Raw genomic sequence first — 19,042 nt, forward strand, 5'->3', positions numbered from 1 at the left:
AAAATTAAGAGTCTTTATAAATACATAGCTTTTAATTAATTAATATAAAAAGGGCAGAAATACCATAGTTGAAAGGATAAATGATATAATTACATGAATATGTGTACTATTATAAAATATATATGTGTATATATACATATTATTATTGTTGTTGTTATCATCTGTTAAATTCATTCCAAAATAGCCACCACCCACAAATAAAACTTTTTCATCTTTATGGGTGTGGGTGACTTGGATGAATACCCAACAAAGGAGATTAAGAAAGAGATGTCACATAGGTAAGATAAGAGCCAGGAAAAAGTAGTATCCTGAAAATCTAGAGCTAAGAGAGAGTCTCTAGGAGGAAAAAGTGATTAATGTTGTCAAAGGGTGCAGAGGTCAAAAAAGGCAAGGATAGAGAAAAGGCAATTGGATTTGACAACTAAGAGATGTTGAATAACTTTGGAGGGAAGAATTGTGATGGAGAAGAAGTGGCAGTATCTATTGTAGATGACCTTCTTCAGGTGTTGAGCCACAAAGGAATAATCATGGGGATAGAAGGATCAAAAAAGGATTTTTTTGAGGATGAGGAAACAAGGCTTGGTTCATCAGCCATCAGTCGGGGAAAAAGTAAAGAGAAATGAGAGAGTATGGAAGCTTGGGATGGGGGCAGGGAGCAGTTTTGCAGATAGAGGGGTTAGCCACCTTCTTTGTGAGAGAGGATTGAAGGAGATCATAATAGAAGGAATGAGAAGAAAAAGGGAGCTCTTGGACTAGTGATCTCAATTTTTTCTGTAAAATAGTAGACAAGGTTACCAGCTGGGATAATTGGGTTGAGGTAGCCATAAGAGGTTTGAGGAAGGATGAAAAGGTTTGGAAGAACTGCTTTGGAGAGTGGAAAAACAAGTTGATAAAAGGTAGATAGAGAAAGAGGGAGTTTTCAGCAATTGGCCTTTACTCTGTTTGATGGTAAAAAGGTAGGTAGCATGGGTTTACCAAGGCAAATTCCCTACACCTCTATATGGTCCTAGATCCCTTGCCTCCTGACTTCTTCAGTACTTTACTCTCCCCCCCCCCCCCGCCTCCCCCCCCCCCCCCCCCCGCTATTATCCCCACTATCACTCTTAATAACCCTTATCTTCAGCTTGTTCCTTCCCTTTTGACTGCAGTCCTTCATCTATTAAAAAACCTTTATTTGATCTTACCAATCCTGTTGATTAGTTATCTCCCCTTCATGGCTAAATTCTTTGAGAAGGAAAGCCATAATTTGTGCCTCCACCTCTCTTTCAGTCTGCTCTAAACTCTCTGCAATCTGGCTTTTTAGACTTTCATTCAACTAAAATCAATTTCTAAAATTATTGATTTTTCTTAGGAAATGAGAAAGGATTATTTCTCCAGGAAAAAGGGAAAGGTACATTTTCTCAATTGTTCTTGGGGCCAGTACTCATTTTTATTGTTCTTTTATTTACATTGTTGTTTATATTTTCCTAGTTCTGTATATTTTTTATCAGTTCATCTAGATAATTATTCTCTTAAATTCTTCATATTCATTGTTTCTTATGGTAATATTCTATTACATTCACATACCAAAGTTTTTATAGTCATTCTCATTTAATGGACATATTGTCATAATTAAGCTAATTTATACTTTTTCCAGAAACATTATAATACAAGATATCCAAATACTATATGAAATAATACCTTAATACATGATTAAAAAAGAAATCCCTTCATTATTTGTGTTTCCAAAAAGGATCTGTGGATCCATCCTTCCAGTTACTTGTAATATCCTTTTCTCTTAAGACTTTAATTTGTTAATTAGCATGCCTGATTTTGATACACTACAGTTCTTTCAGTATTGTGTCTACTGGTTGATCACAGAACAAAGATCTTGTATTTAGAACAGTAATCAAGTTCATGTTTAAATCTTATATCTTGTATAGTAACTTTGTTAATCTTTTTGGCCTCTTTGCCTTTGTCACTCCAGTCTTAGAATGGGGCTACACAGAATTCATGGCAAATATGTATTGGTTTGTTTCATGAGTCACCATGACCAAAATTCTTGAGTGTTGCTACTGCTACCGCTGAAAAATTCTTAATAGTGGCAAGAAATACACTTTTCCAATAGCTTTAAGAAAGATTCTTTATCTTTATTTTTAGAAGGTATTTTTATGAACCATATGATTTAGCTACATTTGAAAATGTGTCACCTAGGACTCACATTTAAGGTCTTTCACAAGTTGCTTTTTACCAACTTTTCAGCCTTATGTCATGGTGTCCCTCTTCATTCATTGTATATTCCAGGCAAAATGAGTATATTTTGTTTTCCAGTAATTATCTGTTCTTTATTTTTGCTTTTGTCATTTCTTCATGCTTGGCATAGACATAATACCACATATCCAATCACTGCATATTAAAATCCTTCTCATTTTGCTCAGTCCAGTTTTGCCTTCTCCATGAAATCCAAGGTATCTAATTATCCCCTTCCTCCCTCTCCCAAGCAGTTAATGATCCTTTCCTCCTTGAATCTTTTATGTTTTTGTTTTTTTTCTGCTTTTCTCATACATTTATCATTTTAGCCTCTAGTCCTATAAACTAAAGTACTAATCCTTCTTTCTGAATTTTATATTTTTTCTATTTATTTCATTAGCCATCTACATGCATTTTGGATATAAAGCAGATAGGTTTTTTTTTATGTATTAAATAAATTTTACCATTTATTTGAAACACTATTTTTAAAATCTCCCCATTAGGAGGGGGTGGGGGGAAGGAGGAGAAAATCTGAAACATGGTTATGTAAGAGTCAATGTTGTCAAACTATCCGTGCATATGTTTTGAAAATAAAAAGCTTTTTAAAATTATAATTTTAAATTATATTATAAAATTATAAAAACATAAAAATTAAAAACCTAACCGTCTACTATAGTTATACTTACCAGTGCAAATATGTTTAATATTGATATTGTTCCATTGTAATGTCTTTAAACATAATGTAATTTTCCCTGCCTGGTGTTTTTATGTTTGCTATGTCCTTTATTGGGTAGTATGACTATTGCTCTTCATTTTGTTTGTATTATCTGAGGCATAATTTATGCCAAAGCCTTCACATTTATTCTTAACGAATTTTTATAATTGTGTTTCTAATATAAGTAAAATTGGGGGATTTTAAAAAATTAATAGATTGCAAAAAAGTACTCCCAATATTACATTTATTTAAGTTTCAGCTAAATTATTAGTTTATTCGTCGTGAAAAATTAAAGTATTGCTGCTATGATAATTTGATGCTTATTAACATCATTAGTTTCACACACACACACAACATTATAAGGGAAGTTTAGGGTAATAAAACACAGTGCCATGTTATATAAATGGGTAATCTGCCAAATAGAATTTCAGGTTTGGTTTATTTTATTTTATTTTATTTTTTTGCTGAGACTTGCCCAGAGTCATACAGCTAGGAAGTGTTAAGTATACTATAACCATTGTCCCACCCTAGCTGCCCCTATTAATTTTAGTACATTAATGTTTTCATTTGTCCATAGCTTTATTCTTTTCCTAGTCCTCTTATATTTAGTACTTAAAGAGTTTTTAAAAAGCTAATTTCTATATCCTAATTTTCTCTTAGACTTGAAGTAATTATTAAAGGCAAGTGTAATTTTATCATCCATAACTAATAGATATGAAACTTGCTAAATGCACCCAGAATTTAAATTTAAAACTTTGCAAAAAGTGGCAGGAAAAGGTTTTGTTCTGTAATTCTTGCTTGGATGAAGCCATAAGTAAGAATATAGTTGGGAGGATATATAGGGGGAGGCCAGTTGAAACACTGGATCACTAATGTTGATCTTTCCTTTGTCTCTTTTATTACTTGTTCAGTGAAAAACGGGAGAAAAGATTCAAGAATAGAGTTGTGAAATACAAAGTTTCTTTAATGTATATGTCAAAACTTATGGTAGTTTTGTTTATTGGGTAATAAGAAAATTTAATGTACTGTATTGCCACGTCAAATATACATATTCATATCAAGTGTCTATTTTTAAATTTTAGCATTTTACTTTTTTTCCAATTACATGTAAAAATTTTTTTAACTTTTTCAAGTTTTGACTTCTAAATGCTCTCTCTCTTTCTCCTTCCCCCACCTCATTAAGAAGACACAATTTGATATAGGTTATATATGTATAACCATGAAAAACATTTCTATGGGAGTCATGTTGTGAAGGAAAACAGGAAAAAAAAAGTAAAGAAAACATAGTTCATTCAGTCTGTGTTCAGCTTCCATCAATTGTTTCTCTGGAGATATAGAAAATTTTTCATCATGCAACCTTCAGAATTATCTTGGATCTTTGTGTTGCTTAGAATAGCTAAGTCACTCATAGTTGATCATCCTACAATATTGCTGTTACTGTGTACATTGTTCTAGATCTGCTTATTTCACTTTGCATCATTTCATCTAGGTTAGCAAAATGTTATTCCATCACGATCATATATAACTTGTTCAGCCATTTCCCAACTGATGGATATCTCCTCAGTTTTCAATTCTTTACCATCATTTATCAATATTTTTATACATATAGCTCTCTTTCCTTTTTATTATTATTTTTTAAATCTCTTTGGTATATAGATATAGTAGTGGTATTGCTTGTTCAGAGGCATGCTTGGTTTTATAGTCCTTTGGACATAGTTCTGAATTGCTCTGCGTAATGAACAAGTCAATATACAATTTCAGCGGAAGTACATTAGTGTCTCAATTTCTCCATATCCCCTCCAACATTTATAATTTCCCTTTTCTGGTTTATTAGCTGATGTGTAGAGTTGTTCTGATTTGCATTTCTCTAGTAGTAATGATGTAAAGCATTTTTTCACATGCTTATAAATAGCTTTGGTTATTTTATCTGACCACTGCTTATTCATATCTTTTGACCATTTGTCAATTGAAGAATGACTATTTCTACAAAATTGATTCAGTTTTCTATGTATTTGAGAAAGGAAGTTGCGTCTCCTTTTTGAAAACAAAATGGGATTGGGCTCAGATGATTAGGAATCTCTAAACAAACTCTAAAAAAATTATGCCTTACATTGCCTTTTAATTTTCATTCGTTCTTTCAATAAATTATTGCCTACTATTGGTAATTATTTGGATATAAAATGGACTTTCATACTGAGCTTCTAATATCATTGTGAAGGAAAGACATGGATGAAATATAAATTAAAAATACAAACCGTTAATATTTAAATTCAGCCAACATTAAGAGTTTTCTTGTGCAAATGTACTAGTATATTGGCAGGATTACAAAGAAAGATCAACAGGGAGTAAGCATAAGTCTCTTGCTTCTTTCCATAAAGGAGCTCTTTTTTGATCTACCTTTCACCTTTTACATCAGTTAATTCAAGATAAAGCAGAAGTGCTAGGAGAAAATTTTAAGAGATGGGGATAGAAGACAAGAAAGATTGGGGAAAGCTATGAACTGAATGGTCTTTAAATTGGATCATATAAGGGGAGTATAAATTATTTCAGGGGAGATCTAGATCCCTGTTTAGAGGGTCAAGCAGATAGGCAGGATGAGAGAGGCAAGCAAGCAGGTTTAGAACATGGGTCATGAAAAAGGGAGTAGTATGTGGCAAGATTATTTAGAATCAAATTTTACAGGGGGCTGATTATTGAAGATTATTTGGGGAATCGCTGAAAATTTTTAAGCAAAGCAGAGAAACAGTGTGATCAGAGCTGCATATTGGGGAGCTTAATGCCTACCTTGTCAGAAAAGGTGAATTGGAGGAGAGGCCAGCCATGAGGTTATGAGATTACCCCAGGTAAAAGCCAGATGCATTGGCAAGGAAAAGAAAGGAGCAAATGTCAGGGATATTCTATCAATAGAATATATAGAACCTGGCAACTGAACTGAAAGGAACTTTAGGGATCATCTAGTCTAGAGATGTCAAATACAATCTACAGTACTTCTGAGTGCAGCCAGAACCAGATTAACGTCTAATTGGAAAATAACTAGTTTAACAAAAATACAAATCATACATATTACTTTGTAGTTCACAGGGACATCCTTATATACAATTTAATATCTGCCATTTTTGTTTTGAGTTTGACATCACTGATATTGTTCCATCCTTTGCTTTATACAAAAGAGGAAGCCATCTCCTACAAAATGAAAATGACTACACATATCTGAGAGTCTGTATTCAGTCTGTAATCTGAATAGATTTACACATACACACACACACACACACACACACACACACACACACACACACACACACACGTATATAAAATATGTAAAGCCTAAAATTTTAAATGGTTAGGGGGGAAAATTATCTAAAAATCATCCTTTTAAAAAAAATTTATTCTGGCACCAACCTTATTATCAATGTAGTTGGCAGTATCATTTGCAGATATATTCAGTTTTGGTGAGCATTATTAAACTACCTGTAATAGTTAATCTGAAGAAAAACCACATATGGCAAGCTACTTTTTTAAAAAAGAGGTATTTGAGGTGACTTCCACTTGAATTGACGAATTAAGTTGGTAGTTTATTAAAAGTATAAACTTTTAGAAACTGCCTAAATTACCATCCTAGGTTTTTTTTGTTGTTGTTGTTGTTCATTTGTTTGTTTTTTTTGGTTATTTAAAAGGGACACTTGGCTTGGCAGAATATATTTGCTTAAAGTGCTTAGTAATCACTTTGTGTGCAATCCCATCTGGGATAGAATTTTTCCTTTGGTTTTGCTGCTAATGATAAATATGACTAAGTATGTATTATAATTGATGTTTTATGTTTCTTTAATAGAAGAGAGAAAAGTTACAAGATGAAGAAGAAAGAAAAAAGCACCTGGGTTAGCCAAGAAAGACAGAAGACACTAGATAGACTTCGCACATTTAAGCAGGTAATATAAAAAACATTCATTTACAGTTCCTTAAAAGAATGCAAAGTATTTTGTACACATAGTCCTAGGATTTCTTTTTACATGATTTAGAGTTAATATTTGTCTTACTATTACAGCCAATTCTTCAATCCTCTTGTTTCCCACTTTTCCATTGCTCTACTTCTACCCTTTCTAACAAGTCCAGCAGGAGGCATATAAATGACCTGGCTACTCTGATAAGCCTCAGTTCCTTGAAGACCTTTTAGATATGGAAGTTACTTACATTCCAATGTTACTCACCAATGGGTTAGGGTCCCAGAGAGACTAATTTTGTGCATCTTTTTTAGCCACACTAAAATATGGCTATGGCATAATCTATTAAGATAATTAAAAACCTTATCACTTAGTTATCAGTTTTAAATATTCTTTTGAGCCTTAGTGTTACAGGACTGCATTATAAGAAATAACATGCAAGTAGTTGGTTGAATAGAAACTCTTAATGATTTCCTAGACTGTCACCTTATAGTGGTTTGTACTTTGTAATAAATAAGGTATATAAAAAGATTCCACTATAATCATTCCTATGAAATTACAAAATAGTAACTTATTTGTAGAGCAAGGATCCTGCAAACTATAGTGTAATTAGAATTTTTTACGTCCAAACCCACTTCTTTTAAAAAACAAAACCAGAAAAAAGCCATACTATTTCATTTTAAAGTTATCATCATATAAAGAATATATTAATGGAGCTAAAAATAATTAGCTGCTCTCTGTTAGCTAATATAAAGGAACATTTTTCTTCTGTATTTTATTCTTCATATTTTCATGTTTTTGTTTGATCTTAAGTGGGTAATTATTTAAAATGAAAATTTATGTAAACAAACTCAAGTAACCAAAATCTCATTGTGATTTGTGGTAAGATAAGGCCTTAATGAAGGAGTTTGTGGTGGCATACATTAGTAATATGTACCAGATTCTGATTGTCTCGAGAACAGCAAAGAACTGCCTTTATTTTGCAGGAAAAGAGTATAACAACATCAATTTTAAATCAATATAAAAATTATCTGCAAGCATTTTTCTTTTACATTTAACTAGTTTAATTGTTTTACTTTAGCGGTACCCTGGACAAGTCATACTTAAGTCAACACGACTTCGGCTGGCTCATGCAAGGAGAAAAAGTGTTGCTAGCCCCGTGAGTGTAGATCAGCCTCAGTCCCTACCAGTAACTCTAAGGACAGAAGAGAAAACCGAAGAGGGGGAACAAGGAAAAGAGGTGCTTCAATCTTTACAAACCAAGGAACCCCAGAGACTAGCACAACTTGAAGAGCCTTCATTAGCACAACTTGAAGCCACTTCATTACCTCCCAGTGGTGTTACCTCTGAACTGCCTCTCGTTGCACCTCTTCCACTTCTTACTGATAATGACCTGACACCAAGTACTGTTACTGTTGTCCCACTCCCACCACCTCTTCCTCCAACTCCTCCACCGCCCCCACCGCCCCCACCACCTCCACCACCACCACCCCCTCTACCTACTACTAAGGATGGTCCCACAGAGTCCCTGGAGAAAGGCCTTTCTAAAGTGGAAGGTGAAGAAAAAAGAATCCCAAAGTCTGCCAGTGCCCCTTCAGCACATTTCTTTGACAGCAATCAGCTGGTCAGTGCCAGGAAGAAGCTTAAAAAAACTGCTGAAGGTTTGCAGCGGAGAAGAGGTAATTTTTAAAAACTATAGTTAAACTTTTATTTCAAGTGAATGATGCATACTATTTGCACTTTTACTTCATAGCTCCTCATAAAACTTATTTTTGCTTACTGTCATTAACAGTTCTCTATTTTTCTCCTCTTGCTTTTCATGAAAGGGATTAGTGATTCTTAAGCAGTTTGAAAATGAAAAATAGTTATTTTAGTAAAACAAAGATACAGAGTCTGAGCATGAACACCAGAAGAAGAAATCTTACTTAGGATAAGTTTGGTAAGAACTGATGATAGGAATAGTAACCAGAGAAAATAATGGATTTTTAAGAATGAGAGTTGAAATATCTTTAATCATCCACTAGCAAGTTTTTTGAAATGTTTACAGTGTATTAACTATCATGGGACAGATACAAAAATATAAGAAGCTTACACCATTTGAGAAGATGCAATAAGAAATCTAGATTAGAATTGAATGTGTAAATTATCTAACTTAAAGTATATCTGTCACTAAGCTGAACAAAAGGTAATTTTTTTGTTCATTTTGTAACCAAGTCAGATCTAGTTATAGGGATATTTCAGGTTTAGAAAGCAGCTTTACACTCCTTTATTCATCTCACTTTCCCTTTCATTACATCACATATGGATTTGATACTTAGCTTCCATGAGACTATTGTCCCCAGCATTTACATTTTCAGTGTCCAATCATTTTCCCTTTAGATGTCCCTTGTCCATAGTTGCAAAATATGGCTAGAATGCCAACTGCACTTGTGGGAAAAATTGAGAAGGACATTTTTAAAACAGCTCTAATCAGATTAACCTTTAGCTGCAGTAAGTCTATACTTTAAAGAGTGATCTTTTCTCTGAGTCTTCAGTCCTTTGTTAAAAGAAGAGAGAATGGGTGCCTAGTTGGTATAATAGAGCATTTGCACTGAAGTCCTGAGTTCAAATGTGACCTCAGACACTTAACACTTCCTAATTGTGTGACCATAGGCAAGTCATTTAACACCAATTGCCTCAGCAAGTAAACAAACAACAAATAAATAAAAGGAGAGAGAATTTGGTTCTTTATAGCTGAAGGCTCAATCTATAGGTAGCAATTGTGTGTTATTCTTAAACCAGTTAGGGACAAAAATGACAACCTGGAAAAAAAGCTATTTATAGGCAGTTATAAAAAGAAGTCATTATCAGTGGTATATTGAAAAGAACGTTGTTCTTAAAATCACAAGATTTGAATTTTAGTCCTAGGTCTCACACTAACTCTCACTTGGGCAAGTCATTAAACTTCTCTCAACCTCAGTTTTCTAGATACTATTTATACTATCCATCATAGCTTAAAGCTTTCTTGAGAAAAAGGTTTTTGTAAACTTCAGAGAGCCTTTTAAGAAAGTGAACTTTTGTCTTAGGAATGTGTTGAACTCCATTAGGGCATAATCACATTTTATGTCACTAAAGACAACAGTTCCCTATTTACTTAACCAGATATGGAAATAACAATGCATAAACTAACCAAAGTAGAATTAATATTTTTCTTATGCAAGTTATTTCAGTAGAAATTGTGTGAATAAACTAAATGGTCGTGCTATTTTTGCTCTTATTAAATTATTATTGTTTTCATTATTATATTAAGTTATTCACTATCTTATTATTCTTTAGAATTATTATTTAGAAAAAAGAATTATTATTTAAAATAATTATTATTGTTCTAGTGATTACAAAATATTATAGAATTTCTATAGAAATTCTTATTATCTGTTTTGATTTTTGTTTATTGAAGTGAGCTCACCAATGGATGAGGTACTGGCTTCTTTGAAACGTGGTAGTTTTCATCTGAAAAAGGTTGAACAACGAACTCTGCCTCCTTTTCCTGATGAAGATGATAGTAATAACATCTTGGCACAGATAAGGAAAGGGGTGAAACTGAAGAAGGTACAGAAGGAAGTTTTGAGAGAATCCTTCACACTTTTGCCTGATACAGACCCACTAACACGTAGCATTCATGAAGCACTTCGAAGAATTAAAGAAGCATCACCAGAATCTGAGGATGAAGAAGAGAGTTTGCCTTGCACAGATTGGGAAAACTAACATGTAAATGGTCCTATCTTTGTCAAAAAGCATTTTTAATTTTTTTTTTTCCTATTTGGGGGCAGAAGTTAAGATAAAGTTGGGTTATCATTTGGTTTATTCATATTGTTTACCACATGCTCACCACATTGTGTTATTAATAATAAACTTTTTACATTTATGCATTCCTCAAATCAGTTGATCAGAGAAATAAGTTTGAGATAGTTAAGCACCTCTTTCTCATAGAGGTTGAATGATCCTTACAGTACTACTATCTCCTTATTAATATCCCTTATAAAAGTGAAACATACTTTTACAACACATTATAAATGTGAACATGTTTTATTTTGGATTTTTTTTCTTTGTTTTTCAGTGTTTTTGACTTGAAGAAATTGACAGTTACTCAGGCTAAATAATTTCAAATCACAGGAAAAAAAATTAGGATTTTCTGATTTGCACTTAACTTTTAATATTACCTTCCCAAGGAATCACTTTTCCAATAGTATATCTTTGCTAAGTTATGGAAATAAAATGCCAATAATAGTTGGTTCTACATTTTCCACACAATGATAAATTACTTAATTATTACCCATAGAAAACATGTTAAGAAATTCAACTAGTGAATTCTCTTTGGGTGGTGGTGGTGGTGGTGGTGGTGGTGGTGGTGGTGGTGGTGGTGGTAGTGTTAGGGAAGTGAAGAAAAGTAGGCCATACCTTATTGTGAGTTGAACTGTAAATTATACCAAACAAGGGAGTTAGCCCCATGCGTTTTACCTGGCCTTATTAATATGTTTTTTAACATTGAAATAGGAATACCTTTTTTCTTTAGCCTCTTTTTATTCATAAATTTAATAGATGGTATGTCTTTGTCTTTATTTAGAACTTTGATTAGAACTGTTGACCAGAACAGGGCCAAGCACAGAGCCGCCTTCTAGGTCACCCCAGTAGAGACACTCCCAGTCCCAAATGGGATCCATAATAACAGTGAAGATGTAACACATTTAGTTCTCTAATCATTTTGATGAGGAAAGCTAAAAGCATCTTCCCCATTTTCCATGATCACCAGTAGCAACTTAGCAAAATAAGTTCTTTTAAGTATTTCTAATTGACTATTGGACTATTATCAAGCAATTTGAATTAATTTAGAACAATTAGATATTCTTAACATTTAGGGTTTGAATTCTTTATTATCTTGGGCTCATCATTTCACAGATTGAGAAAGAAGAAAGGTTTTGGGACTAAAAGGGTCAAATCTCTCATTTTATGGATGAGGACATTGAAATTTTGAGAAGTTAAGCTTTCATATGTAATTATTGAAATCATAAGATATAAATCCCAGTACTCTTAAAATCCAGTGCCCTTTCACATATATACATCCTTGTTCTTTGAAACATTTTTATACTATCATCTTCAAAAATTCATTCTTAATTTTGTTTCTTCTGTGTGTGATCCTATTCATCGGCTATCCATTTTCCCTCATCATTTCTGCTCTTTACTTTTCCTGATACTGTTCTCATAGGATTTTGACACTTTTCCATTTATCTTTGCTTTTTACAAAGACCTCTTCAGGTTGTTTGTTTGTTTGTTTGTTTGTTTGTTTGTTTTTTCAGATCTTCTTTTCTTTGTCATTAGAAGTATTTGTGATTTTGTCTTTAGAATTCAATCCTTAGGAACTTTTATGTTTCTCTTAAATGAACTTGCCTTTTTACTCTCAGGCCATGGCATTAACATTTTTATCAGCATTCCATCTCCTATGATGAGAAGGAAAGATTGATAAAGTCTTATAGAGTGGGTCTTTGTTTTGGAAACTTTTGAGATAACATGATGTCTTGTCTGGTTGACAGCTTTCCCTTCTAGCTCCAGAATAGTTTTACTATCCTTTACTTCCACTAAAAAATGAAATTTTTGGCAAGGCAAGTCAGGAAATTGTTTTTGCTTTTAGTAGAAAGAGATGTTTAAGATAGTTGTATTAACTGATTATTACTATATTCTTGGCCTCTCTGCCAGCTTTGTCATTTTAAGCAATTTTAGTCAACTATGTCCTTAATTATTGACTGAGTATATAAAGATTCTTATTTGAACCTCTCAAGAAACATATCTCTGTAGTGTTCCTGTTTTACAAAAGGGCTAAGAAGTTCAGTTACATGCTCATGGTCACATAATGGTGCTGCAAGGTGGATCTTGTGATTTCATGTTGTTTACCACTAACCATGTTGCATCTCAGGTAGCTGATAACTGAGTTTCTTTTTGTTAATTTGTTAATAAGGAAAACAGTACCACTGGGACAAGGAAGTACAGGTCTAAATGCCTAAAGTAACTTAGATGATTAAATTTATATATTTCTTATTTGTTTAATAGTATTTGAAAGAATGATGAAGCTATATAGTCTGGGTGTTTGTTTTTAGAGATTGAATTTCAAAGTAATAATTATTAGACAATTCTATATATGTAAATGTATATAAATATCACATGCTTAGAAACTTATAAAAGGTTCTTTAACTTGACTTCATTTAATTTCTCCCTGAAAAAAAAAAATCTGTTTTGTGTTGGCTGTGTACAAGATATTATCCTAGGCTCTTTAAAATAAACAGATTAATGAGAAAATCCTTTTCCTCAAAGACTTTACAATCTAAGATAGTGCTAAGACATGCAAAAAATAACTTAATGTAAATTATCATCTTAAGAGAAATGTAACTTGCTGCACCATTAGGAGCCTTGGCTTGTTAAATAACCAAAGTCAAATCAGGGACCTTAAACCATTATTACATATAGAATATTGGATCTGTCCTTAAAGCCTGAGTTATGAATTAGTTCCAGTATTCTTATATGAGTAAACTTAAGACAGTGTATATATTTTGTCATTCCTGTCAAACAGGGCTATATGTGGGGAAAAAAATTAAAATTTATTTAAATGTGTTAATAAGGTTTTAAAAATGTTTATCATGTGTTTTCAGATTTATTTTTATAAAATGTATCTTTCTCTACCTGTCCACAAGGAGGCAGGGTGGTAGAGTGGAAAGAGCACTGGACTTGGAGTCAGAGAAGCGGGTTTAAATCTTTACTGTTAAAATTCATGCCTTCTTGGTCAAGCCATTAACCTGCAGTCTTGAGTTTCCTCATCTGTAAAACGGGGCTGTGGCTTAGATGAGCCTTTACCAAGGTCTGACCCTATTCTAAATCTGAGGTCTTTGTGGTCTCCAGTCATGCCCTACAGAGAAGTGACTGTGAATGAGACTTTAGTCAGACACACATAAAAAGCTCTATTCCATACTTCAAAAGCAAGTTTTAATTCTATCACACTGGTTTCTGGAAATAATTTCTTTCCCAAATCAGTTTAGTCCACCTTTTAAACAAAGAACAGTTTAGCAAAAATATCCATTACACTGACCATGTCTAATAGTAAATGCAACGTTTCTGCAGTTAAAACATTACCTCTAACAGGTTATCTTTTTTAACATGATGTTGTTTTTGTGTTTTTGAAAACAGGTGACTTAACAGCCACTGAGAGGAAAAATAATGCCCACAGTTGAAGATTATCTTCCTACTCCTTTGGGAAAAATTTGTAAGCAGTTTGATTCTGCAGTCTAAACTGCATTAGTGCAGTGTGTGAAAAGGGAAGTCATTTTATAGGTCATCTTGATGATTCTATCCATTCCAGTACATAGAGGTTAAACAAAGTGAATTTTAGATGTGCAATGTACATAATCATAATGAAGAGAATGTCTCTAGGATGCCCTCCAGCTCTTTTAAAAGCACTTTTTTCATTTACATCAATAGAGTGGCCAGTTAAATTTAGAAGAATGCTGTTGCATTGATGAACATCTACTGTGAGTTATGTCAGGACTGCTATTAAATCTGCCCTTCAGTGCACTGAGAGATCATCTGCTTGAAAAATAGCTCTTCCACATCAGTTTATTCCACAGTTAAACATCTTTTAAAAAAGCAGTCTTAGTTTACCCTAGTAGTTTTATGACAGAAATTGTAAGAAAATTCAGATGGAAAATAATCCCAAACTTCCATAATTGTTCATCTCCAAAAGAATTTATCTTAAGATGTCATGACATCTGAACAGAGACGTAGAATAATCATGGGAGATACATATATAAATATTTATTTACAACGACATGATACACTTAACACAGTACATTTTTAGGAAACCACACAGTCTCACACTTTGTTTTTTGAAATAAAACTTTCCATGCGCTTTTAAATAGCTCTTAATTTTGAGTTTATAGTAGTTTGAACTTTATGTGCAACTATTGTTATGAGAAGCAATACTTTGTAACTGGATAGTACTTCAAATGTTTTTTAGGTTTTCTGTTTGAACTATCACTTGATTACTGTAACTCATGAAATTTCTATTTGGAAACACATATGAAGGTTACTTTTAATTTGTGTTCTATATAAATTTGGTCTTATGCTCCACAATTTAAAAACAAAATGTGCTCCACGATGATTTCTGTCAAAAAATAGACATTACAGCCTCTTTGACAACAATTCACTACCTAGCCCTCCTAGTAAAACTTTAATGAATACTCTTCTGCATTGGTACTCTGAAAAACAATTCACAACTAAAGACTAATAGTTTAAAGGCAGTTTATTTTTCTATTCACAGTTGTGAATAGTTAAGCATCTCAATTAGATTAAACACAAAATTACCTACTGAAAATAGTTAGAATACTTAGAGTCTTATTCTGTTATATAAAGGGAGACCTATCTTGATTCCTTTACAAAAAGAATTAACTCTTGCAGTAACAAGGGTCCTCATGATACTCAGACCTGTAAGACTTTTAGAACAGTATTATAGTAAAGTCCCAGTTTATGTGGACTGCTACTTGTATTAATGAATGGGGAAAAAAATTAATAATGCTCTCAATCCTACTTCTTTTAAAACAATTGGTGTACAGTCAGAGCTGACAAGATGCCCTGGAAAAGGCCACAAGTCTTAGGCTATTCACATGTCTTGGCTTTAAAAAGAAAATAATAACTTGGATCATTTAAATATTGATATTGCCAAGTATTGTTTGTTGAAGAGTTTAAAGAAATATTTGGAAAGTACTCGTGAGCCACCTTTTTCCAAAGTGACACCTTTTTTAGTCAAGCAACATTTTACAGCTTGATACCTTACCTAGGCAGATTCCTAATAAAAATTTAACGTGTGAAATTGCACTGTCCTAGAATCTATTAACAAAGTATTGCACAACAGTAAAATAATTAAAATTTATTTTTTAATTAAAAAGTTGGGAGTTTAGTGATACTGTTTTTGTTTTTAAAGTTAGCTTTATAAACAATTACATGGGGGGAAAAAACTATTTCAGCTACACCTTTGGATACAAGTTTTTCCACCTTAGGACTTTTTCTTAACGTATTAATACATGGAACCAATAACAGAGACCCTTTTTAAATTAACAGCAAAATTTATTTGGAACCTCATTGTGGGATTATTTCACATAGAACAGAATTTGGTTTAAGGAATATCTTACACCATTTTCAGGTACCAAAAACATTTCATATAAGACAGGTCTTAAAATAGTTTCCATTGACATTATGTAATGACAGTATCAAAGCAAGGCTACATTGTTTATATCAAGTTGATGTCCAATAGTAAGATGATTGATTTCACTTTACCAACTACTAATATAATTTATGGCTTGTTGTTTTAAATATGAAATTTGAGATGTCAGCAATGTTAAACAAGATCATATTTACTTACTCAATACTCTTCCTCCATTAAAATGTGGGCTGATTGTATTGGCCTTATATGTATGTTGTAACTATATTTATAAAAGTTACAAGAGCTACTTGTTTTATTAAAAAAGTTGTCTGATTTACTTCCTTTCAATTAAACCTATGATTTAAACAGACAATTTTATTATTATTAATTTATCATGTTTCCATAATGAGAATTATAAGTTAATATACAGTTCCAGTTCAAGCTGCCATGTATTTAAATAGGAAAGCAAGTGTGTGTTGACTTGGGATGTTAAAAGGTTAACCCTGAGGGTCAGTTTCACATATTTTTTCTAATTGAACCTGTATATATAGCTATGTATAGTGTATAGAAAAAGTATTCCTAATGCTGCAGAATCTTGGTGGTGCTGTCACAGTATGGGAAAATGCCTGGCTTAGGAGACTTTACAAAGATTGCTTGTTTGACATATCTTTGCAGACTTTAATAAGCATGTGAGTAGTATAAAAAATATAATTCCGAGTTCCATCCCTAAACCTTTGGAGCAGAAATGTTTTTATAGGGTGCATTTTGAAAAAACTCAATCCAGCTACAAAATAATGCATAGTATATTGTTTCATAACTTTCCATTACATGAAATTCTAACCATTTATTCTTGTTGTATGTACCAGAAAGCATCTACTTGTTTATTACAAGCTGAGTGAAATGTGTAATAATAATAATAGATAATCTAGGGGATGGGGATATATGAGTTTTTAGACATGAGGAACATACTGCTGCCGTCACAGATTGCAAGAATTCATAGTCATAAGTGAAAGAAAAGCCAAAATGGAGGACATCTGTGATTTGGAATTGAGAATCAACAAAAGTTTTTATACATATCCATAAAAATAATTTTAAATAATTTTATTCATATGTTATGTTTGCATAAGATAAAGGTAGCTTAGGGGGAAAATTTTCTGGTTGTGATTTTTGTTTTTTTATAAAACGCAAAACAATATTAAAGTTTTGTAATCTAACACACGCTTAACATCAGCTATTTACTTGTAAAAAGAACTCATGTCCTTAGAGGCAATATCAGGGATTTGGGGTTTCATATACTTTACATGGCTCTTTGCAAAGAGCCATTTTGCCTTTAACATATTTTTCATTTAGTAAAATGTTTCAGAACTCTGGCAAGTACATTATTGAAATGCAATTAATTGATAAGAGCCCTAAACTTAATTGTTATTAACATTTGTTCTTTTTGTTGCACTGAATTAATATTATAATTTATAAGGCTCTGTATTCATTATAAACAGATTTTATTTTCTTTTTAATAATTATATTATTCTGTTATTTCTGGTAAATTCCCAAAAGAATGAAAAAAAATTGTATGCCTAACATTAGAGAATTATTAAAGATGTTACAAAGCAGTGAGGGTTATTTCAGGAAAAAGAGATAGAAATGAAAGCACCTTACTGTTGGAGCACATTGCATTTATTTAGCACTACTGACAGATAATGGTAGTTATGTTTGAACATTATTGCTAAGTGCTCTCTAGCTAAAGCACACTGACCAATGTCACTGCTAAATTAGTTGCTCTGTAAAAGGAAGCAATGGATATTTTCTAGCCTATAAAATATAGTATAATTTAATGTTTTCCTACAAAATGAGTTTGTATTGCTGTCTAAACTGTCACATACGTAAACATTTAAAGGTTTTTAAAGGTGGGAGGGAGCTACCAGTATACTTTTTGGATCAATTTTTATATGTTTTTGTCTTTGTGTTGTATATATGTGTGCACATGTGTGTGCATGCACGCATATATATATATATATATATATATAAATGTTTATCTTATCTATTAAGATATTTTTAAAAGGTCTGTTCATTCCATATTCCTAAATTTGATCCACAATGTTTACACCTTGGCACTTGTAGGTCTTAATTGTGATTCTAACAAAACAAATCCTTTATCATTTGCCTTCAGGAATTCCAAATTCACTGAACAAATGTCTCCTTCCCTTTTTGCATTCCCATGTCCCATTCCCTCCTCCCCTCCCCCCACAAAAAACCAAACAAACTTTCTTATAGTGTGACTGCAGTGTGGATATATAGAGAATATCTCTGACGTTGAAAGTGAGCACCCCTGCCAACTTTTAGTTCCACTGCCTATATAGTACAAGTATTACTTTTTTTTGGGGGGGGGAATGTGGGTAAAAGGAAAGGGAGGCAATAGTGATTAATGGAGTTAATGGAGTTAACAATGGAGAAAGCCCTGAGTAATAGGAAAAAAAAATAAAAAGATGTCACGTACACACACTTAATAATATGTTCAGAAGATATGATCCTAATACATAAAACAAAGGATTTAAGTTACTTTTTTGAAGACCTCTGTTATATATCTCTGATCAGTTGTTAAAGGATACAACTGCTCTTCTAACTTCTCATAAGATCTTCTCATTTTAAGAAGTCACTTAAATCATGAAGTGGTATTTCCTCCATCTATGAAGCAAGAAGGATTTGACAGTTTGATCCATACGATGACTTCTTTACCTTTGACAGTATCTCATAGCCTCATTGGTACCATATTTCTTGCCAAGTGTAAACAATATTCAGTTTATGAAGAATAGAAAACTACAGATCCATTTGCATGAATGCTGTTCATTCAGCCTGTCTGGATAAATGAAAATTCTAATGGCAAACAGATCCACCCTTCACTAGCTTTGTGCAATATTGTAAAAGTAGGAAAAAAAAAAAAAAAAA

The 19,042-nt window shown here is 32.6% G+C and overlaps 1 protein-coding gene across 1 annotated transcript in view; it reads left to right on the top strand.

Moving 5' to 3' along the window:
- JMY (junction mediating and regulatory protein, p53 cofactor) overlaps nt 1–10,800 on the top strand; it is a 70,226-nt gene extending 59,426 nt beyond the window's left edge. Inside the window, 4 exon segments of the mRNA XM_074282346.1 lie at nt 6,774–6,806; nt 6,808–6,870; nt 7,964–8,561; nt 10,319–10,800. Coding sequence (XP_074138447.1) covers nt 6,774–6,806; nt 6,808–6,870; nt 7,964–8,561; nt 10,319–10,626 — 1,002 coding nt within the window. The 3' untranslated portion in view covers nt 10,627–10,800.
- Nucleotides 10,801–19,042: the final 8,242 nt, after the last annotated feature.

Source organism: Sminthopsis crassicaudata, chromosome 1 (assembly GCF_048593235.1).
Source record: "Sminthopsis crassicaudata isolate SCR6 chromosome 1, ASM4859323v1, whole genome shotgun sequence".
In the NCBI taxonomy this organism is placed as follows: domain Eukaryota; kingdom Metazoa; phylum Chordata; class Mammalia; order Dasyuromorphia; family Dasyuridae; genus Sminthopsis; species Sminthopsis crassicaudata.